Source organism: Falco cherrug, chromosome 2 (assembly GCF_023634085.1).
Source record: "Falco cherrug isolate bFalChe1 chromosome 2, bFalChe1.pri, whole genome shotgun sequence".
Lineage (NCBI taxonomy): Eukaryota > Metazoa > Chordata > Aves > Falconiformes > Falconidae > Falco > Falco cherrug.
In genome coordinates this window covers 29,423,867-29,446,549 of record NC_073698.1, presented here as the reverse complement: position 1 = coordinate 29,446,549, position 22,683 = coordinate 29,423,867, and the positions used below count along the sequence as shown (strand labels likewise).

General features: G+C 38.8%; 1 protein-coding gene across 2 annotated transcripts; it reads left to right on the top strand.

Moving 5' to 3' along the window:
- Nucleotides 1–67: 67 nt before the first annotated feature.
- On the top strand, nt 68–21,894 carry VPS36 (vacuolar protein sorting 36 homolog). 2 transcript variants are annotated; one of them, XM_055701644.1, is made up of 14 exons: nt 68–253; nt 1,493–1,561; nt 4,974–5,044; nt 6,952–7,066; nt 8,529–8,618; nt 11,085–11,171; nt 14,285–14,317; nt 14,427–14,504; nt 14,904–15,038; nt 15,876–15,941; nt 16,504–16,568; nt 17,013–17,115; nt 19,603–19,679; nt 19,763–21,894. In XM_055701644.1, the coding sequence occupies exons 1-14, from the start codon at nt 158–160 to the stop codon at nt 19,854–19,856; spliced, it is 1,179 nt and encodes a 392-aa protein (XP_055557619.1). In that variant the 5' UTR covers nt 68–157; the 3' UTR covers nt 19,857–21,894. The 2 variants fall into 2 exon arrangements, with proteins under 2 accessions (XP_055557619.1, XP_055557620.1); XM_055701645.1 differs by having other exon boundaries at nt 72–253; nt 17,031–17,115.
- Nucleotides 21,895–22,683: the final 789 nt, after the last annotated feature.

Below are 22,683 nucleotides of genomic sequence, written 5' to 3'. Positions count from 1 at the left end.
GATGGCGGCCGTTCCTCCGCCCGCCGCTAGAGGGCGAGGCGCGGCGCGGGTGGGGATGGTGTCTGCTCGCCTCGGCGGCTGCGGGCGCGGAGCGGCTGCCGCGGCCTGGTCTGCCTGCGGCAGCTAGGGAGGGAGGGGAGGGAGCTGCGCGCCCGCTATGGACAGGTTCGTTTGGACCAGCGGGTTGCTGGAGCTGGGGGAGACGCTGGTGGTCCAGCAGCGCGGCGTGCGCCTCTGCGACGGGGAGGAGAAGGTGACGGGCGCGGCCTGCGCGGGGCCTGGCGGCGCGGCGGGGCCCGGCGGGCCGGGGCAGGGCAGGGGGGGAAGAGGCGCGGCCGTGGGCCTGGGCCGAGGGGGACGGCGGGGGCCGGGTGGTACCGGGCGAGGTGGGGCGACGCGGGGTGTGAAGGGGCCTGGGCTGCAGGCGGAGCATCGATGAGGGCAGAGGGGGGCGGAGTACGCTTCGCCCTGGGGTCTGGCAGGGTCCGGGCAGGGTTTGGCCCTGTGAGAAGCTTGTTGCGGAGGGGATCCGGGCCTTGCGGGACCGAGAAAGGTCTGGGACGGTGTGTGGCACATGGCGGAAGGTTGGGCTGCCCATAGGACGCGTGTAGCCCGTGTCACTGCGGTGAAACCTGATGTCCATGGCCTGGGCTGACCCTGCCCGTCCCGGAGGCTCAGCGCACCCCTGTCACTCGGTGCCGCAAGTTGGGTGTCACACACAGGACGTGTCATACAATTCACACCTGAGTCTTTCTGGTAGTTGTAAAATACTCTTTAGGTCTGGTCGTGAAGGCTGCCCCCTTGCCCTCTGCTCGGATCTGAGCCTGCCCGCTTAATGCTTCACCTCGCTGCTGGGCTGTCTCTTGATCTCTTAATTTTTCCATGCCGCAGTAGTTGCATACCCTCATAAAAAGCTGTGAAAAAAACGTGCCTCAAGTTTTACAAGTAGGAAGCAATTTGCTAACACAGGTTTTCCACATGCTGATTGCTGTCGGATAAGTGAAGAAGTTTTCAACAGTAAAATGGATAGAAGCAATACTTCCGTGTGATAGGCCAGAAGATTTCAGATTGTGCACAGTATCTTCTTATCAGGGTGCTTTGCTTTTTTTGCATAACTTTTACTTTCCTTGTCAGCAAAGAGTGTTCCAAAGCCAATAGCCATGTTTAAAATAGGATATTAAGAATGTTTGTGTATCTTGCACAGCATATGGAGGGAGGATCCTTCAGGATTTCCTGGGGGAAAGTTTATACAGTTGAAAAAGAAACTTTGTGTATATCCATCTAATCCTTTTATACTAATTTTCTCCATTGTTTCCTAAACTTCATTTATTGTGTTTTTAGGGGGGGTGGGGGGGTGGGAGAAGTTTTCTTAAAGTACTGGCTTGTTGAATTTGATTGCTATGTTGTGGTAACATGTAATGTGTCCAAGATCAGTATTTATGCAACTTACTGGTCAAATTTGTTGATGATCTCTTTTCTTTTTCCTGTCTAGGTTAAATTTGATAGTGGAGTATTACTGCTTAGCACGCACAGACTAATCTGGAGGGATCAGAAGAATCACGTAAGTCCCACTTTTGTATCTTTTATGTCATTCAATTGTAAATTCCATAACAGGTAGCTTGCAATGAGAAGACTGCACATGGAGAGGAGATGGGTATTTTCCTTTGTGTGTGTTTTGTTTTACAAGTATAGTCCATTTTTTGCCTCATAGTGGAGAGAAAATAAGAGACAGGAATGTTCTTTCACCTATTTCTGCTTTAATAAAATAATTATGCAGAGATAAGCAGGGATGGGCATTAATCATATAAATTTTCCTTTTCTACAGCACAAACACAAAGGAGAAAAGAGTCTGGTATCATGCACTAAAAAACACTGGGGTTGAGACTGAAGTTGAATGTGTCAGGCAGATCAAAATGTGAACTTCTCACCCATGCTCCTTGTCTAGAAAGACCTTTTCTTCTTCATTATTTTCAAGTCCAAGTTCCCCTGTCTTCTGCTCCCACCATATAGTTCCAGACCATGATCTGGTAACAGAATGTGTTTGGTGGCAGTGTTATTTCGTACTGGTCTTAACCTCCCAACTGCCTATTCCTGCGCTCAACAATCCCTTCAATAAGCCAGAACATTTGTCTGTACTGCTATGGAGAATTGACTCAGAGGTTATGTGGCAATGTCAGAACTACACTGTAGCGATACTGCTGCTGAATGCTTTGTACCATTAAGCCACAGCCAGAGATTGCAGGCTAAAAGTGAGTGAGAAAGACTACAAACGCATACGAAGCTCTAGGCATAGAGTGTGACAGCATGCACCAATGTACAGCTGCAACTGAAGAAGTCCTCCTCAGAACCAATTTGGATTAATGCTTGTTTTGGACACAGTCTTTTAGAAACTTACCCCTGGAAACCAAGGTTTAGACAGAGCATGTTCAGATGACAACTTCTCAAAGGTGAATTATATTCCACTGGACTAATTTTGTGCAAGGATAGCTGAAGCACCTCTCGTACCCAAAGGCTGTTCCCTACCAAATACCACATCCTTGCTCCAAAGCAGGGAGCTACTAAGAGCCTTCTGAAGAAGGTAAGGTCACCAAGGATGTTCTTAGTTTGGCAAAGCAATTTTTTTTTTCTTCAGGGATTGTTTGCAGGAACAGCAGAACTATTTTTAATACAAATTTTTTAAAATGTTTTGAGAGCTGGTCCCCAGGGTGGGGTTAACTGTTGAACAAGTCAGGGGTTGATTGTCCAGACCATGAACTATTCTGTATAAATTAACTTTTTTTGGGCACAGGCAGTGTGAGATAATTTAACTGCTAAACTGACAGTGTTAATCCTTTTTTCTTCATCAGCATCTCTTTTTGAGAGATGGGCATGTACTGCAACAGGCATTGCTTCTGATCTGATTTGGCCTTTTTGCTTGCTTGGAGTGACAATAAGCATTATGACTTCAGCAAGTCTTACAACTGTCCACATCCGTATTCTGTCCTTCCCAACAAAAGGATGATACATGTCTCTTTTCCTTGACTTCCCCCTGTGCTCCTGGGCCACATGGCTTTTTGTCCTCTTCCAAGATCATTTGATTTGCTAAATCAGCAGAGGAGAACCTTGGAGAATAATAAAAATAGTTTTAGTTTAGCAAATTAATTGAACTCGGCAAAGATTCTGACAGGTTCCAGGCTTGATTAACAGAAGGGACAGGTACATGTGGCTAGGAAATTGGCAAAAATTAGCCAGTTCTGATTAGGGGGGATGTAAATATAAATAACTTTGTTCGTGTGGTAAATAAAGCTGATTATTTTTCAAGCTCTGAGGACTGAAACATGGGGAGCACAGTGCCCTTTTATTTTCATGGTGAGTTGTTGACTAAGCTCAGCTGTGATATAACATCAGCCTTAGAAACCTTAGCTAGTTTACTAGAATAAACTTGTAGAGAAAATCCCCTTTATTGTGTCAGCAAACTTTAGTAATAAATTGGGCAGTTATCGTTAGGTTAACATAGCAAACCTTTTTACAAAACCAGACAGCTGTATTTTATAGCTGCTGTTGTTACATACCATCTGTTGTTGAACAGTTTAGAAAATACAGTGATTATCAAAGGAAAAAATATTGATTCTTTTAAGTTGGTTAGATAGCTAGATTTGTACATTTTAAATCACAAAATTGTGCATAATGTGAGCATGAGACGTTAGGAAAAAAGTATCCAGATAAGCTTACAGCATTTTTAACACATCTGTCTTTTTGTATCCCTTCCTCTTGCTTCTCTCACTAGGAAGGAGTGATTCTAACTCCTTGTGCTTACAAGAAGTCCTTAACTTTCTAGCTGTGAACTAAATCAGTTAATCATCTTGGAAGTGTACATATTATATATAGTTGGACTCTTGTATTCAAAACCTTTTTTTAACGGAAGTATGATTTTGCCTGTCTTTAAAGCGTTCAGAGCTATGTGGGTGTTTTACAGTATGTAACGGCTGTAGAATCTGGAGCCACAGAAGAATCTAGATAGCTTGTATAAAGAGTTTTTAGAACAGGAAATACAATCCATGCTTTTTCCCAGTGAGAGGTTTACTGAACAGTCAAGAGTTCCTGCATGTATACTTTTCTAATCTCCAAATTAATGAGTATTTAATTATTCCATGCAAAGAGGAACAATTTTGGTAGTAGGGATTGAGAGGGCCCCCTAACAGTGTTCACTGTAACCTGGTGCTAAGCACACCCTCATGGCAGATGGAAGAGAGAGGTTCCAAGAGGGAATGTATCCTGTGTTTCCTGTGTTCTGGGTGACTATGTCAATCACCAAGCTATTGTGCAAAAGACTTCACTGAAGGATATTCACCAAAACAAGACCAGCACCTAATCAGATATGTTGAATCACTCACTCCCTTGAGCAATTTATGTCTCAAATACATAGACTAAGAGTTTATCTTGGGTAGGTTAGTCTCCCACAGATGGCTATAGTCTTGTTTCTTGCTCCACTTTGTTTTGTCTGAAGCACAGTCCAATAAATGTGTGTTGAGATGCAGCCATCAACTTCTGGATTAAGTCCGTGGGTATGGGATAGATGGAGAAACTAATATTCCACTCAGAGATATTCTAATTTTGTACATGTTCAACACTTAAAAGACTGATGCCTTTGGATATTGTTTTAGCTCCCGAAGTAACATCAATTAAAAAATGTTAAGAATTGAGTATTGTGCACCTACAGGGATATGCTGCAGTAGTGTGGAAATTTTAGTGACACATTTGGGTTGTTTTTTATTAACTAGAGCTCAGTTGCAACTTTCTATTAGTTTTCTACTTAAATTTATCTTTAATAGATTGTTTTGATTGTTACTATCGTATTTCATATGGAGTGCCTCAGGCAGCACCTGTAGAGATCCATACTGTTTGTGAAATAAGGAAAGAGAACACTTGGTTTTAGAGAATGAATAGTCAGTATGTGGCTTCAATTTCACTTGTGCTTGCATTGATTATTCCAGGAGTGCTGCATTGCTATACCTCTGTCTCAGATCGTCTTTATTGAAGAGCAGGCAGCTGGGATAGGAAAAAGGTAAGGTGATAATCTTTTTTCAGATGGATAGTTTGCACATGCATGTTATATGAGGTACCCAAGTTTATATATTAATTCATGGTAGATTCCTTTTGTAATCTAAGATTGACAGCCACAAGGACCTGCTTTCCTCACTTGAGGTCAAGTGTGTAAGAGAGTCATGACAAAGCAGTGTTTGATATGATTTGTTAAATCTTGTAATCACTAAACAAGTATGCATTGTAACTTGCCATTTTAATTTCATTAGTCATAAATGACAACAGTGATTTTGCTGAATCTAAATTTGAAAGCTACTTTTAGTCTTTTGTGCCACAGAACTGGTTGGGGATAGAAACTCTGCCAAATCCTGTATTATATATATTTTTTATGACCAAATATGATTGATTTTGAGCATGGAAATGCTAGCAGTGATTAGAAGGAACTCAAGTGTTTCCACTCACTTGAATAACTAATTCAGCATGGTTTGTGTATGAAGAAGTGTATTAGCGTATAAAGCCATCAGTGTGTCCAGGTGGCCAAGAAGGCCAATGGCATCCTGGCTTGTATCAGAAACCATGTGGCCAGCAGGGCAAGGGCAGCGATTGTCTCCCTGTACTTGGCACTAGTGAGACCACATCTGTTCAGTTTTGGGCCCCTCGCTACAAGACAGACACTGAGGTGCTGGAGCGTGTCCAGAGACGGGCAACGGAGCTGGTGAAGGGTCTGGAGCACAAGTCTGGTGAGGAGCGGCTGAGGGAACTGGGGCTGTTCAGCCTGGGGAAAAGGAGGCTCAGGAGAGACTTTATAGCCCTCTACAGCTGCCTGAGAGGAGGTTGTAAGCAGGTGGAGGTCGGTCTCTTCTCCCAAGTAAGAAGTGAAAGGACGAGAGGAAATGACCTGAAGTTGCACCAGGGGAGGTTTAGGTTGGATATTAGGAAAAATTTCTTCACTGAAAAGGTTTGTCAGGTATTTGAACAGGCGGCTCAGGGATGTGGTGGAATCACCATCCCTGGAGTTATTTAAAAGACATGTAGGTGTGGCGCATATGGCCATGGTTTAGTGGCAGACTTGGAAGACCTGATGATCTTAAAGGTCTTTTCCAGCCTAAAGTCTATGATTCTGTGATTCAAAGCTTCATAAGAAGAAGAGAAAAATATTAACTGGAGAAATATATATATAGTTGACATCTGCTTGCAGCCTGTAGTCGGATGGGTAAGGTAATGTGCTGAGGTGTCCAGAATAAATCAGGTAAGTCACTAATGCTTGATAAGTCACCTATATAAAGACCCATGAAAAAAGTAAAGTGAAATTATAATGGTGGACTTGCAGTTCTACTGTGATAGCAGTTTGTTATGTTCCTAAAATAATGCTATCTTAGAGTTTGCTTTGGTGGTAGGTGTCATTTTAGACTGTTATTTCCATGTGTGCTAACTTTGAATGTTGGTTTTGGACAAATTCACATACAGTGTTCACAAGTGACATATACAAGTGGGACAGATTAAACATAGTATCGAGACCTTTTGTTTTCCTGTTACAAAGATAGTGTATTTTGGCAGTAGTTATTGCAAGTCAAAAGCCAAATTAAATGACTATTTGATGATTAATCTTAACTAAAAGATTTTTTTAGAAATTATTGCTTGAAATGTTAACATTTGTTATGTTTATTTCTTAAGAATTGGTGGTGGGTACATTTTAAATTTGTGAGATGTTGGTGTTTCAGCGTTTCTAGTACTTTTTATGCAAGATCTACTATAATACTGAGTCAAAATACTTAAATATTGATGTACAAACATGAAACATTATTTGATGTATTTTAGCTCTTATGTGAGATAAATTTAATAGAGGTTTTGATTAGATGTTAAAATTTGTAGAAACAAATTTTTTTAGCTATTACAGAAAGCTACCTCTTTTGTATAACTTTTTCTTAGTGCCAAAATAGTAGTTCATCTTCATCCTGCTTCTTCAAACAAAGAGCCTGGTCCATTCCAAAGCAGCAAATATTCCTACATCAAACTTTCTTTCAAAGAACATGGGCAGATTGAGGTAAGTTTTGTACCATGCAAGCCCAGTACATCAGATCTTTGAACATGCTTTTCCCCTCTTGCTGCATTAGTGATAATTTTCCATGATCTTTCCATGTTTACTTTTGAGGTGGAGCTTTTTCAATACATCCTTTTTGAAGACAAACACTGTGAGCTTTCAGGGTCCTGTACTTTGGTTAAATAATACAAATGGAGTTCCAAAAATCCAAGAGGCATTATTAAGCTTTGTCCTTATTTTAGTAGTTTTAATATAATCTTATACTTCCTTTTTTAGTATTTTAAATTGAACATAGGGTTTTCTGAAGTCATATGTCTGAAATCTATTAAATGCTTAACAGAGTAAAATACGTTTCTTTGTAGCTAGCCTTCTACTGAACCTGAATCAAGCAACTTACTCCTTCCTAATCATCTCTTTAGTTTTATTGCTGAACACTTTTTGTCACCTTGGAGCTTTGTTTCATTTTATTTTTTGTAAATCTTTATTTTTTTTACCTACACCAAATCTCAAAGGCTTTGAACATTCTAAAAAACCGTAATATATTTTTAAAAAGAAGGCTTATCCTAAAAAACAAAGAAATTGCACTCTGTAAAGAAATTTCACATTATAAGATCCTCACTTGAAGAAACTGAGAACTTTAACTTTGAACAATGAAAAAAGCTGTATCTGTTCACTGCAGAAAATCAGGTTTTCAACTTGACTTAGTTATAACTGGCTTATAAATGCATTGCTTGATCAGACTCACTTTCATTTCTTTGTGAGCTGTTTCTAGCTTAGAACAAGTAGATTTATGCCTAGTTATAATTGTATAGCTGTTTTGCCTAATTATAACATTATTTATTTTAATGTTAACGCTAGTGTCTGAAAATCAAACTTACTGTATTTACTTTTTACCTAGCATATCAATTACACTCCAGATTTTTTCTTTATGACTTCAGAATGCCTTCCTGAAAACTGCACTGTAACACTGGAATAGGTTTTCTTTCTGGATTTTGGTCAGTGGGATACACTTAGTGTTAACTACTGTTAACTAATTAACTAATGCCAGCTTCTGGTATTAGTGATAAACAAATAAGTGTAATTGATCTGTGCGGTCATCTTTATATTGTTCAATAGTAATTGGATTGTTCAACTTTCCCTCCTTTAAAAGCATACCTTTGAGCAAACCTTGACATTTTTAAATTTAGCATGTTTTGGAACATTTTGAATATCTGAAAAAAATATTTTACAATAAAAGTAATCATGCAAGTTTAATTAGTAACTACATGGCTCCTTCTCTAATGTATATATTTTTGAAAATTGGACGTTAAGAAATTTCAGGTAATGTTGTACTGTGGATGTGTAGGTGTTCCTGTGCTTTGTCTTACATTGAAGCTTCTTTCATCTACCACCAAGATGCTAAAAATACCCAGAGGTACTCTGCACGGTTTATGAAACCTCTCTTGTCACTCTTTAATGTTTGCAGTTCTATAGACGACTATCAGAAGAAATCACACATAGGAGATGGGAGAACATGCCCACTGGTCAGACCATACAAGTTAACAAGGATCCACAGGTACACGCAGAGCTTCTGAGCAGAATCTGTATGTAATAATGTCGTTTCCATTTCTTGCTGTTCCAATCTACTGCATCTGGCATGCCTCTCTAACCAACACCATGGACACGTGGGAATTCAGCTTTACTTTGCCTGTTTCTTCACTGGCATAAATTAGTTTCTCATTTACAGTTTTCACCTGATACAGAACACTATGGCCTGTCTTTCTTAAGAGTGTGTTTAGACTGGAATAGTTGATAATTAGCTCTGGTTTTTTTATATAAGTCAGATACACACACATGTGCACATACACTATTATGCAAATATTAATTCAGCATGAGAGATCTAATGAAGCTGAAAGATTTTTGGTCTGAATTGTGCTTTCTTTCCTGTTTTACTTTTGTGGCTGGAAGTCAAATATATAACATGTAATTTATATAACTCTTTGGAACCTTTGTATGTTTGATTTAAATGTGTATGCTAAATGGACAGTTGTTATGGAGAATCCCTTTGTCATATGTTAGATTACCTTCTTTATCTGTATGCATACTTCTGGGTTATAAACTGATAACACTGTCTCCCATAACATCCTTATAGTTAAGCTCAGGCAGTGTGGGTTAGGTGAGCGGACAGCAAGGTGGGCTGAGGGCTGGCTGAATGCAGAGCTCTGGGGGTTGTGATCGGTGGCGCAGAGTCCAGCAGGAGGCCTGTAGCCAGCGGTGCTCCCCAGGGGTCAGTGCTGGGTCCAGGCCTGTTTGACTTATCCACCAATGACCTGGATGAAGGGACAGAGTGTCCCCTCAGCAAGTTGCTGATGCTACAAAACTGGGAGGAGTGGCTGATGCACCAGAAGGCTGCGCTGCCATTCAGTGAGACCTGGACAGGCTGAAGAGCTGGGCAGAGAGGAACCTCATGGAAGTTCAACAAAGGCAAGTGCAGGGTCCTGCACCTGGGGAAGAACAACCCCACGCACCCAGTACAGGCTGGGGCTGACCTGCTGGAAGGCAGCTCTGCGGAGAAGGACCTGGTAGTTCTGGTGGACAGCAAGTTGCCCGTGAGCCAGCGGTGTGCCCTGGTGGCCAGGAAGGCCAGTGGGACCCTGGGGTGCATTAGGAGGAGTGTGGCCAGCAGGTGGAGGGAGGTTCTCCTGCCCCTCTGCTCTGCCCTGGTGAAGCCGTACCTGGAGTGCTGTGTCCAGTGCTGGGCTCCCCAGTTCAAGCAAGACAGAGAACTACTGGAGAGGGTCCAGCAAAGGGCTACAAAGGTGATTGGGGGGATGGAGCATCTCTCTGATGAGGAAAGGCTGAGAAAGCTGGACCTGTTTAGCCTAGAGAAGACTGAGAGGGGACCTTATCAATGTCTACAAACATCTTAAGGGCAGGTGTCAGGAGGATGGGCCAGGCTCTTTTTAGTGGTGCCCAGCAACAGGACAGGGGGGCAACAGGCACAAACTGCAACATAAGAAGTTCCATCTGAATACGAGGAAAAAATACTTTGAGGGTGACAGAGCACTGGAAGAGGTTGCCCAAGAGCGGTTGTGGAGTCTCCATCTCTGGAGACGTTCAAAACCCACCTGGATGTGATTCTGTGCAACCTGCACTAGTGAACCTGCTTTAGCAGGAGTTGGACTAGATGATCTCCAGAGGTCTGTTCCAACCCTGACCATTCTGTGATAAATATGTAGATATTGTCTCTGCATATGAATGTGTTGAATATATGAATATATTGAACATACAGTACTATATGAATGAAATAGGATGATTTAAAGATTGTTCCGTGTCAGATCACATGTCTTCCTTTGTAAATGTAGTATCTATAAACATTGCTGCATTTGGACTAACGGCAAAGCCTGGACCCTGCATCAAGAATCAATGAAAATGCCTTACCTCCTGTTCTTAATTTTGAGTTGTAGTAAATTGTTAACACTAAGCTTTGCAGTCAGAGATTTGAGGGCTGGCACCACTGCTGCTTAGGTACCAGTCTTTCGAAAACACATTTGGTATCAAATGAAAGGTTCACCATTACCTCCCTTCTGATACTTCTCAGCAAGGTAAATTAGACTGCACTTCGCATTGTGTTTCTGTGGCTATGTTTCTTCAGGGTAGATTCCTTGAGGTAATCCTGTTCAGATACACTCATGCATTTGCACAGCTCTAGTATAGATGTTCACATGGACTCAGAGGCTCTAATTGAGATGAGCTGGCATGCGCAGTCTGGATCAGGCTATTAAGCATCTTCATAATTAATAGCTTCAATATAGTAATCTTATCTGTCTACTACAGCAAATTCATACGTGCTTCATGCTTACTGTTTATTTTATTACACTGGTTTAAAAAATACTTTAAGAAATATATGAAATATTGTATGTGTGATTCCAGCTCTTTGGGAGAATGTTTCCTGTCATCTAATGTAAAGTTTTTCACAGTGAGGCGGATGAGAAAACTTAGCGTTTCCTATTTTGATTCCTTTCATTATTTTCTTTTGCAGGCAGGAAGAATAAGGGCTGTAGGAATTGTAGGGATTGAAAGGAAATTAGAGGAAAAAAGAAAAGAGACTGACAAAAACATTTCCGAGGTAAATACTACTGATGTTTCAAGGTCAACCACCTGAGCCATTTACATTCATTCACACTTTCTTTTAGGGGCAGCTGAGAATATTTATTGTTTTTGTTGTGAAGTCTGAATTCATTTAAGAGTGTATAATTTATGGTTATTTACTGTGTTTAACTGGCTTTTCAATATATGTAAAGGTACTTAATTTAAACAGTTCCTTTCAAGAAGACTGTTCTTTGAAACTAACGGTGTGTATTTATGAAATTAACTTTAGTAGAATTAGAAATTCGAGTTCAGTGACTTTTGATCAGGGGAAGCAGAACACAAAGGCATCTGCAGAAGTAGACTATTACAATTTTGGGCGTGGGGGGAGGTCCTTCATTGTTTTACAGCTAATTGTAATTTCAGTTGAAAATGTAATATATATTAAGGATAATATGCTGATCTAAGTGTCTGCATGTAACTGGTAAAGTTAGATTTTAATCTTATTCAGTTTCTAAATGTTAAGATTTAGGCTTATAATTACAGTAAAATGTTCTGCAGTCCAGGCATCAGCAAGATGTTACAAGTGTCTTTGCAAAATACCTGGGCTAGATGGAGACCATCCTTTTCCCCAGAAACAGCACAATAGTTGAATTTCAGATCTCAATACTGATGGACAACAGAGGCAATTAATTTCTTCATATATACCTGGGAACAGTAGCCTCAAAAATAGTCTGGTTCCATCTTGGTAGTAGAGATTAATACAGAAGTACTTATAAACTACATGCAATAGATTTAATTTTTGTGGCAAAGCTTTATGGAATTCAGTGTGGCACAATAAAAAAAGACATTCAGTGCTCTAGTACCTAAGAAAATTATAGTATCTTTGCAGGCTGCCTGCTGTTTCAGATACTGGTAGCATTAAAATTTTTCCTTTCTATTTATAAGGAATGTAATGAATGAAGTTCTGTGTGTAGTTCAAAAGGTATTGTGGTTACATGCTTGTGTATATAGTTCAAAAGGTATTGTCTGGTTATTTTTTCCTTCAGCAGCTTTGTCAGAGAGTAAAATGAATCCGTTTATACATGTTGTATGAACGAAGGAAAACCATGGCTTGTAAAATCCTGCCTTCCTCTAGCTGTAAATGTTATAAATGACTTAATTTAAAAAATGGTGCCCTGGCTTCCAGGAAAAGGCTTCCTGCATCTGCTGTTCACTGCTGATAAGAATCCAGTTCTTTAGCCTTTTGTTTATCTGAGGAAGTTCCTGTTAGGTGTGTGCACATTCCCCTTTGTTTCCAGGCCTGCCCTTGGTGAGTCAGGCAGAGGAGGAGTTAGACACAGCATGCTGTTTATTTAGCTAAATCAAGGGTTCTTTTGATGAATGATGTTTTCATGCAGGCTATAGAGATTAGAAATAAGCTGGGAAAAGCCTTGTTAGAAAACTTTTTGTTGATATCATATACAAATACAGTAGGAGGACTTTGATTTACACTATAGATTAGGAAATCTATTTTAAATTATTGAATTTGGCAGAATAAGAAGAAATATTCCAAAGAGAAGCTTTTGTTCTGATAGTGGTAGATTATTGTTATACACGAGTATATTATCTTTTCTCACCTTGGACCTTGCTTTGTCCCACTTAATTTTGGATACCTAACCTAGGTACCAAGTGTTAAGAAGCTAGACTTCTCCAGTCAGTGGACAAACACTGGCACCATTAGGACGGGTTCTGATGAAAAGCAAACCCTGTCCCTTCCTGGAGGCATCTCTGTCTCTGCACGTTGAATCTCAGACCAATAAGCTTCTAAGTAAGGCACCTAAGTGTAGCTGGGAACAGTTAGGTCTTCCTATGCAAATTCTTTTAAGGTGTCAAAGTTTCAGGAATTTTTCTCGCACCAGTTGTTCAGAAAAGGTTGTTTGAAAAGGTTGACCACCTGGGCGTGTTGTCACGTATTTGAGAGATGTGGGCGAGAAGGCTGAATATGTGTTGCTGAGGGTGGGAGAAATGGTAGCTGCTTTTTAATATAGTTGTGTTAATATGGTTGCTACCTTTTTTTGTACATGATTTTTTTTAATGCTAGTTGGTTATCGTTACTAAAACTTTTGCATTTCAGTATATGTTCAGCATTTTTTGAAGTATGTTTTATTTAAGCCTAAAAATGCCCTTTGTAAGTTGTTGTAGAGTTGTTGTATTTGAGACTTTAGCAGTTTACTGAGCTTAATAGGCTTGATATAATTATGGTCCCGTGGTGGATGCCCAGTATATTACTTATTTGGGTTTTTTTGAAACAAAATTAACAGTTTCTTAGACAAGAAAATAAATGTTTTGTAAAAATAATTTTTTCCCTTTATCTAGTATTTATTTTGGTTTTTAGGTCCAACAACTAGAGTTTTCAGAGGATGCTTTCTGTCTAGTTTTTATCTTAACTTATTGAAATCTGATCACTTATCTTGTGGATCTTACTTCATTCGTTTTCTTAACTGGTTTTTGTTTATTATGCTAGCACCACTGGTCCTATGTATGCAATACTTAGATGAAGAGAAATTGCCACACATTTTCAGAGGTTTTGTCTTGTCAGTTAAGCATACATGTGAAAAACATATACTTTCTTCCTTGCTTATTTGAAATGGCTGTTGCTTAGAACTTCATAACATCTACTGATTAAAATTATCTTGTCAGGAGGAGTACTTCTGTAGGTTTAAAGTAGTCTTGCTGCTGGCCAGATACAATAGATCTCCTTGAGTGATGGTTAACTGTTGGAAAAAATCTACCGTCACCACCAGGAAACCTTTCCCCAGCTTTTAGGAGAGCATAATAAACTAGGACAGTTTAATCTTTTGTGGGCCTTGGTGTCTCGTTGTTCCTTCCTATTGTATGGACTTCATATTGAACTAGTGTTCACGTACTAGTAAAGTGTGTGATTGATTGATTCTTTTCTTTATTCTTGTTTATGGATTGTGTAGTTTTGATTTTAAGACCTGGTATAAAACAGGTATGTCAACCAATTATATATAATGTCTGACATTGTAACATACTGATCTAAAGGGATAGCAGCTCTTAGAAAAGCTTGGGTAGGTGGACAAAGGCAGCTCACTGTACCCACGAAGCTTGATGCTGTAATTATACTGATCTGCGGTGTCTTTGTTTCAGGCTTTTGAGGATCTTAGCAAACTAATGGAGAAGGTATGGCATGTGTCACTTATCCAAGTTGACTTACACTTGTTTCTCAGTTTTAAGCGTGCTTTTCACTGTGGAGCTGAAAGTTGACTTATCTGTGTGTCTTTCTTGATAGGCTAAGGAAATGGTGGAGTTATCCAAGTCAATAGCCAATAAGATTAAAGAAAAACAAGGTGACATCACTGAGGATGAGGTAAGTGAATTTTGTTTTTAAAGTCAACAGAAATGTTCCTATGCAAAGCAAAAATTATCCATTTAATACATGTTATTTAATAAGGAACACTTCATGGTTGGGTGTTTTTGTGTTTTAGTGCCTACATAAAGTAAAAGTGACTTGTTTAGCATTAGCTTTTCTTTCGACCCTTTCTTAAAAGCAGATTTTACTGCCTTCGTGTGAATTTTTGTATTTTTGACCTCTGCTGGTCAAAATTGAATTTTATTAAGACTTGCCTTCTCTTTGATAGTAATTGACTTTATCGGTAGTAAACTGAATGGATTTATTCACCAAAACTGTCGCATAGTAATAAAATAAAAGATTTTTCAAAACCAGACTCATTCACTAGCTGATGTACTTCTAAATTTATTTGTTTAGACTATTAGGTTCAAGTCCTATCTGCTGAGTATGGGTATAGCTAATCCAGTTACCAGGGAAACACATGGATCTGGTACACATTACCACATGCAGCTGGCGAAGCAACTAGCTGGAATACTCCAGACACCATTAGAGGTAAAGCACCTAATTTTGCACCAAGATTTTCCATGCGTTGCTGAATTTTGACGTAAATGTGTTTGGCTGTAGCACTGTGCCTGTTTTTAAAGTCTTGGATTTGGCAGCATAGCTTCACATTCAGTGTTTATGGAAAGAATATATATATATATATATCTTCTTCCTGAATTAAGAAAGTTTAAAAGAAGTAAGAATTTTCCTTTGGAGTAATAGCATCTCAACTTCTAATCTGCAAAATATCAGTGATACTTAGAAAATCATACGAGCGGTCTTCCTTCCATTTGAACAGCCCTCTATTCATCCCTTGCTGCAGAATATTATTTTTTTAAAGAAAGAGTGAAACAACACATGACTTTAAAAATATAAGTAGTCTTTAAACCACCTTAAAATTATGCATTTTGCAAATACAACACAGAGTTATTACACAGACTATCCCTCCTTGGTAATATATTCTAGTGTGTCTGAAGCTGTTAGAGAATTCAAGATTCTCACCAAAATGTTGCAACTTATAAGGGCTATGTGTCTACTAAAACAAGTTGATGTGGTAGATTTAATATATTGACATTTCTTGTTCCTGTGACTTATTCTCTGCTTTAAAATCAAAGTAATTCAGTCTTTGGATGTAGTATCAGTGGTTTGCATTTTAAAATGATTGGTGAAAGATGTTACAACTTACCTCTCATGCTAGAAATATATGGTATTGCCTGGGTAGTTTCTTTCATTAAGGCCCATCGTTTAGCTCCTCTGTTTTACCTGTTTAATCACTCAAATGCAAGTAAAGATACCGTGTTTACTAGATTAATGCTATTTCTCTTACCAGTCTTGTGCTTAACACAGGAGCGAGGAGGGATCATGTCACTTACAGAAGTATACTGTCTGGTAAATCGTGCACGAGGATTAGAGGTGAGAAATTGGTTTAATTAAATATTTTATAAAGTGTACTTCAGTGATAAGGTAATTAAAGAAAAAGTGTAAGAAGTTCCCTACCAATTGCTCACCCTACTTGTTTTAACAGCATGAACTGATCAGCCCTTTATTAAAATGTGGGGTTTACCTATATTCTTTCTCCTTCTTCCATGCAATGTTTATGTATGCTCTACAAGTTGTTTTAATGTATGCTTCTTTTTGTAATACCATATAAAAGGGAAAATTCATACTTATCTGGAAAGAAAACTGAAAGGACAGAGAATACTAAAGAATGGTGAATTTGTTTTGTTTTTTTTTTAAGCAAATACATCAATTTTTTCTGTAAACAGGGCAAGAAGGATTATTACAGAACACATAGTAAGGAAACAGAAAGGAGCGTAGAAGCCAATGAAAGTAGGCTGCAAAATAGAAAGAAATTAACAATATTGTATAGCCTGGTGTGTTTTATAGCTGTAGTTATTAAAACTGTTTGTTTTGGTGTTATGTTGTATACTTAAAATGCAAGCTGTGAAATAAATCTGTTTTACTATTTTAATAGTTGCTGTCACCAGAAGATTTAGTAAATGCTTGTAAGATGCTGGAGTCACTGAAATTACCAATAAGGTAAGAGTTTTACAGATGTATTTATAAAACCTGGCACTCACAAGTCAGACCATGGTGTTTGGAAGACTTAATATTTTTACCTGCAGTAGATTTTCTTGCTTTTTAAGCAAAGTCATCCTTTGCTTAAAGGATGCTGCTGTAAGCACCAATATCCACTCTACATTAAAATACGAATTTTTAACAATGGTTCACTTTGCTAGGAAGACAGTATTGTTTTCACTTCCAATACAGGTTGGGTTTTTTTCATACTGGGAAAAGTGTTTAACTAAACTCAGACATATACCCCATTCTTTTCAGTCTTCAGATTTTGAAGATGCTTTTAATATTCATTTTACAGAGCTTTTGTTTGGTTTGGTTTTTTTTTCCTTTTGTAATGTGGTTTTAGGTGTGAATGCATCAGAAATGTGACCATAGGTGATGTGTACAGAGTTTTTAGTTATTTAGACTCTCTTTTGATTGTAGGCTTCGGATATTTGACAGTGGTGTGATGGTGATTGAACTCCAGTCTCATAATGAAGAGGAAATGGTAGCTTCTGCTTTGGAGACAGTAAGTGTACTTCATTTCCTTCAGTGTTCTGACCACGCTAGGGAAATTTAAACACATTAGGTATAAAAACTTGAGGTACAGGATTTCCTTTTGAGGTTTTGAAATACAAAATACTCCACTTCCAATCTTCTAACAGTAATACTTAAATAGCACTTTTCATCTTCAAAGTGCTATGCAGGCAATAATCTTAGTCATTGCGTTCTCCTTAAGGAATAAATCACTTTTCCTCTCTTTTCAAACTTCATTAACCTTCAGCCTTCCTCCAAATCTTTTGCTCTGCAGAATGAAATTCATGGCATGTATTAAGCACTTAATTTAACAGAAGTGGACTTCAGACACTGTACACAACATGCTTGAAGGCGGGGTGAAAGTAGCTCTGAAATATTGATATAGGCAGTTGTTTAGTTTGGGTTTATTTCATAAAATAGCACATTGTATGTGTAACATCTACTGAGTTTGCCACTGTAAAGAGCACTCAGTTGGAGACTAGTGCGCATAGAATTAGGCTAGCTTCATCAGGGAAAAAAATAGTATAAATTGCTCAGTGTGGTAAACCTTCATGGTCTTACTACCTCTGGGTCTTTAAAGTCCTGCTATCCTATTGCTTGATGCATGTTCCTGTGTTTCTTTCAGCGGGATGTGATTTTTTTGTTGTTCATAAAGTTGAGTAAAGGCTGATTCAGTGTACCCAAAGTTAAACATCAGGGTCAAAGAGGACTTTGACTTGGGCAGTCAGGAAGAAGTAGAGCTATCACAGGCACCTTCTCCCTTGATAAATGAGGTAGGCTCTTCAGTGCGTTTTGCATGATTGTTACTGTATAGCTTTCTCTCATCAAAAAGATTTTTAGATAAGAGAAATGTATGTAGCCATCTAAAAGATTCCATCCTAAATTATCAAAACTAAAATGCTTAAATTTTTCAATATATGTTAATCCTTTCAGTTTATTTTCTCATATTTACAGAAAAATACCTAGTTCATTTTAGGGGTTTTTTTTCTGATTATTTTTGGTTTCTAATTAATTTGTTGCCTTCAGTAAAGGGCTTATCTCTTTGAAAGGAAAGGAAAAACCTTTTCTTGATAACAAACAAGGTCAACTGCAAAAAGCAACAGATGGTGGATTTATTACTGAAACACCTTTTTTCTTTTTATTTTCATAATATGAGACACTGACTCCATAGAAAAACGTAAGGGAAAGGCTTTGAATGATGAAGGCTAACCTGTACAGGAGGGGGAAGATGAGATCAGAATTGTGGCCAAAAGCACCCTGTACTTAATGTGTAATGTACGGTAACATGAAACCTCTGAGAAGAAATGAAAGGAAGTCACCAGCCTTTCAAACAGGAGAGAGATGTTTTGAAAGGCTGGTGAAGACAGGAAATGAGATGGAAGTCAAAGGATCCCAAAGTCACCCCTGATGAGAGTAGTGGTTTGGGAAGGAAAGATAATTAATCACCCATATGCATATTAGATTCTATAGCTGACTTCCATTACTCAGACTTGATCACTTAGCTTTATAGAATCTCAAGTTAGGACTAGCTTAATCTGAGTTTCCATAAAAATACTACAGCTGAGAATGATGCAGAATAGACCCCTCCCTACCCAGTTACGTGGGAAGCAGGACATGGGAACCATGTCTGGATTTACAAGTTTGCTTGAATCTGAAGCAATGGAGAAATGGAAGAATTATTAATTTGTAGGGTAATAAAACATGTTTATCTGGGAAATTCAAGGCAATAATAAGTCTAGACTGCATATCTAATATTTTAAGCATCCGCATGTCCAGCCTGTGAGGTTTCATTGTAGCATGTATTAACTAAGACAAAGTTTTGAGTCCCAAGACTGAACCTATCTTTTGTGTCAGCTGAATGTGATGGTGGCTTTTACTGATCCCTCTAGTATGCCATAATATAGGGTGGAGTACTAAGGTGTGGGGATTCTTCTATAGACAGTGGGGATATTTTAAATCTCATTAAACTCAAATTCTCTACTTCCATCTGAGACTACTTAAATCTCTAAATCGATGACCTGCCCTTAACAGGTCTTTTATTTCCTCATTTAGGCTTCACTTGAATCACTTGAAGTTTGCCAAATCACTTAGTATAGATAGCTGAGCTGTGTAAATACTGATTGTGACAGTATACTGTGCCTGAGCTATTCTGATTTTTCTGTTCTCTTTGTCCCAAGGCATCTTTTAAAAAAAATCCAAACAAGAGGGTACCACATGATTATGTTTGTTACAATTTGAGTCTTTTCTACATTCTTTTTTTATATTTGGCAGTTTTCCCAAGACAGAGAAGAGGTATTTTTAAGGGCAAATACCCATAATTATTTGTACTTTTTAAAAATGCAAACAAACTAGTTGTTTTCACAAGGGATTTGCTACCAATTTATCACTTCACAAGGCTAACCCTGATTCACTAGCTAAGAGAACATCATTGTTCTCTTAATGCTGTAGTTTATTTATTTGTGTATTTGTTTTTTGATAGGTGTCTGAAAAGGGTTCCCTCACAGCTGACGAGTTTGCTAAGCTGGTGGGGATGTCTGTTCTCTTAGCCAAAGAAAGGTAAGTAATAATTGCTGTGTTTAATACCTCTGTTACCATGTTGTCCTCAAGTAATACAGCACGTCTTCTTTTGCTTTCTCTAGGCTGCTTCTTGCTGAAAAGATGGGCCATCTTTGCAGAGATGATTCAGTGGAGGGCTTGAGATTCTACCCAAATTTATTTCTGACTCAAAGCTAATGTCATTTGTGTACAATTTACTATGTAACGGTTGAACAAGGGAGCAGAACCCTTCCAACAACTGACTTTAAAATTTTAATTTTGTTAGTCAACTGCAACAGTGATGAACATCGCAATGCTTTACGGTTCTCAGGTATTTCAAGTGCTGAACTCTCTTACATGGAACTGAATGGAAGTAGGAATCACTAAGTCAGAAGTTTGCTAATTGTCTCAAGCTGGCTAGCTCATGTTTCAGGTTTTATTTGGTGTATTCTGTCCTTTTTAATTTCAAGAGAAGTCAGATGAAGATTCCACACAAGTGAAAGTGGAGAGACTATCTCTGTAGTCTGCCATGGGGGTCAGCACCCAGAAGACAGGTTACTGTATACTCCAATTTCAATTTGTTTATGTCTAGAGCAACAAAGCAGACAGATGTATCCGTAGTGATAAGAAAAGTGGCTTTGGTGTGTACTGAAGTATAAGGAACAAAACCAGGGTAGAGTAACCCCTTCTCCCTGAAGCAAGGAGCAGTTTCCTAAGAGAGAATCTTGGAGTTCTTGTGCTTTGAGACAGAAAGAACCTGCTGCAGAAGAGATAAACGTATGGCATGTGAATCTAGAAATCACAGTGTTTGTTATGTCTTATGCTAATATCTCAGATAGAAGCATTGTTAGTGGAGACTTCCTCTCTTTTTCCTTGCCATCTTCCTTCCTGTCTCATTATGTTGTACTTCAGGTGCCCTTTCTCTGTCCTCTCTTCATGTAGCAGAGTGGAATACCCTCCTATCACTCTACCAGACTCTGTGCTTTAATGTGCTTGTGTTTTATCCTGTACTTCTAATGAAAGATCATTTGTTTCATCAGCCTGTTACCTGTTTTGGAGAGACTGTTTGTTAGCTTATGTCTCATGTGTGAAAATTAATCTGCTTTCAGTATTGAAGGGAGGAAGACTATCACCCTGTGTTTAATAGTCACAAGGTATCGTATTGTTTGGTATTCCTCACCCTGTGTTCACACTGAATACAATTTGATAGTCTCGGTTTTCATAACTCCAGTGGAGTTGTTACATTACTTGAAGATCTGTTGTCATGGTAATAACAGTAAGTGGATGTTTATGATCCACATCACTTAAAATTTTTGGCGTTTTGAAGTCACCAGTTTTAATAAATAACAAAATTCAGTCAAGATATGAACAAGGATAACACATAGGTAATGGCATTGTGGTTGTAATGGCCAAATCGACACTACAAAAAAGGAGAAAAAGCTTTTAAGAGCTTGAAAATACTTTCAGAACTGTTTTGGTGTTACCATAGCTTAGACAAATTAATAAGGAGTTCAGTGCAGAGAACCCTACAGTGATGATGCTTATGGTTTGTAAGATGCTCGTTTAGGTCCAAGGAATTGTGTCCTCTTATCCTTGTCAAGAGCAAACTTCTGTGCGGTGCTTTCTTTAGGGCAGTTTCCCTCTGTTTCATGAAGGTGCTAAGCCTAATGTATTTGGCACAGCTGAAGGAACTGGTTCACGCTATTCTTACTGTGTTAACCATCTAGTGTCATCTCGTCAGGAGTCGTATGGCTTGCAGCTTTTCTTCATCCTTCCCACAACCCACAGAAGAGATCTATGCGAGGTATGCTAAGCATCACACATCTAAGGAGGGACTGAAAAGTGAGAAATTCAGAAGCAAAAAGCTGATTTGTGACTCTTTCTTCTACCCGATGTCAAGGGAGACCAGTGGTTTATGGGCCAGAACCTCTCTCCACAAGGGGGCATGTCTTCTGCAGAAAGAACAAAATGAGAAAGGAAATGCCAAGTGTCAACTCCCAACCTCGGTTGCTCCAACCCTGAGCTTTTCATTTTAAGCAATAACGATACAACCTGTTTAGAATGATGTACCTTCTTGAGCTTTTCTTTCCCAAGATTTTTGTTTGACTTTTTTTTTTTTTTTTTCTACAGGGAAGAAATCTATAGGGTAAATTGTATAGCTGGTTTAGAATTTAAACATAACATGGGAAAATGACTACTAGAAAGTAATAAAAATTAAAAGATTTTCTTAAATAGACTGTTCTCTGTTTTTTTCTTCCTAAATGTTTCGGCCAGCTTTAAAATCTTTACACATCAAAATCTTGTGATTCTGTGGGGCAGGTTTTTAAAGTGCATCATATTTTTGCTTTCTCCTTTTGTAGCTAAAAGGGTGCCAAGGTAGTTTTGATTAAAGGGAAAAATTAAATGTAATTAGAATGCCATGGTTCCGTTGAGTAGCCTGTGACCCACCCCAGCCAGAATCACAGAACTGTAGATACATACACAAGCACCAGTTTGATGAGGAAACCAGTCTGAGTCTGAGCCAAGCACATGCCCTGTGCTAGCGCTGGCAAGGTCTTTGACACGTTGAAATGTATTTTCCAACCTGAAAGACAACAGAAATCATGTATCTGGTGCTACACTTGGAGCCAGCTGTTGGGTGAACAGAGGGAGTGACATGTTTACAGGTCTGTGGTATCGTGGTAGTACATCGCACTGTCCTAAAGTGCCATTGCCCAGCCCCATTTCCATTGATACTACCCACAAAAAAAAATCTATTGAAGCAGGATTATAGGAGAGGAAAACCTCACAGATCATTCTAGTTTAATACAGAAGATGCCTATACGAACCTTTCATGTTTTGATTGTTCCTAGAATATTTGTATCATGATACAAAAAAAATCACAATCTCATTTTGCCAGGGCTGCCCAATTGTACAGTCCTTCAAACAGAAGTTTGTATCAGAGGTCAGTTCAAAAAGTGCTTGGGTTTTTTTATGGAGTGGTCTTAAATAATGATTCTGTTTTTCATTTGAAAACACGGGCTTT

Bases quoted from the DNA above. Each gene is read 5' to 3' on its own strand.
- VPS36 (XM_055701644.1), top strand. From the start codon at position 158: ATGGACAGGTTCGTTTGGACCAGCGGGTTGCTGGAGCTGGGGGAGACG. The intron at 7,067-8,528 runs GTAAGTTTTGTA...TAATGTTTGCAG, and splicing joins AAGAACATGGGCAGATTGAG to TTCTATAGACGACTATCAGA. The intron at 8,619-11,084 runs GTACACGCAGAG...TTTCTTTTGCAG, and splicing joins AAGTTAACAAGGATCCACAG to GCAGGAAGAATAAGGGCTGT.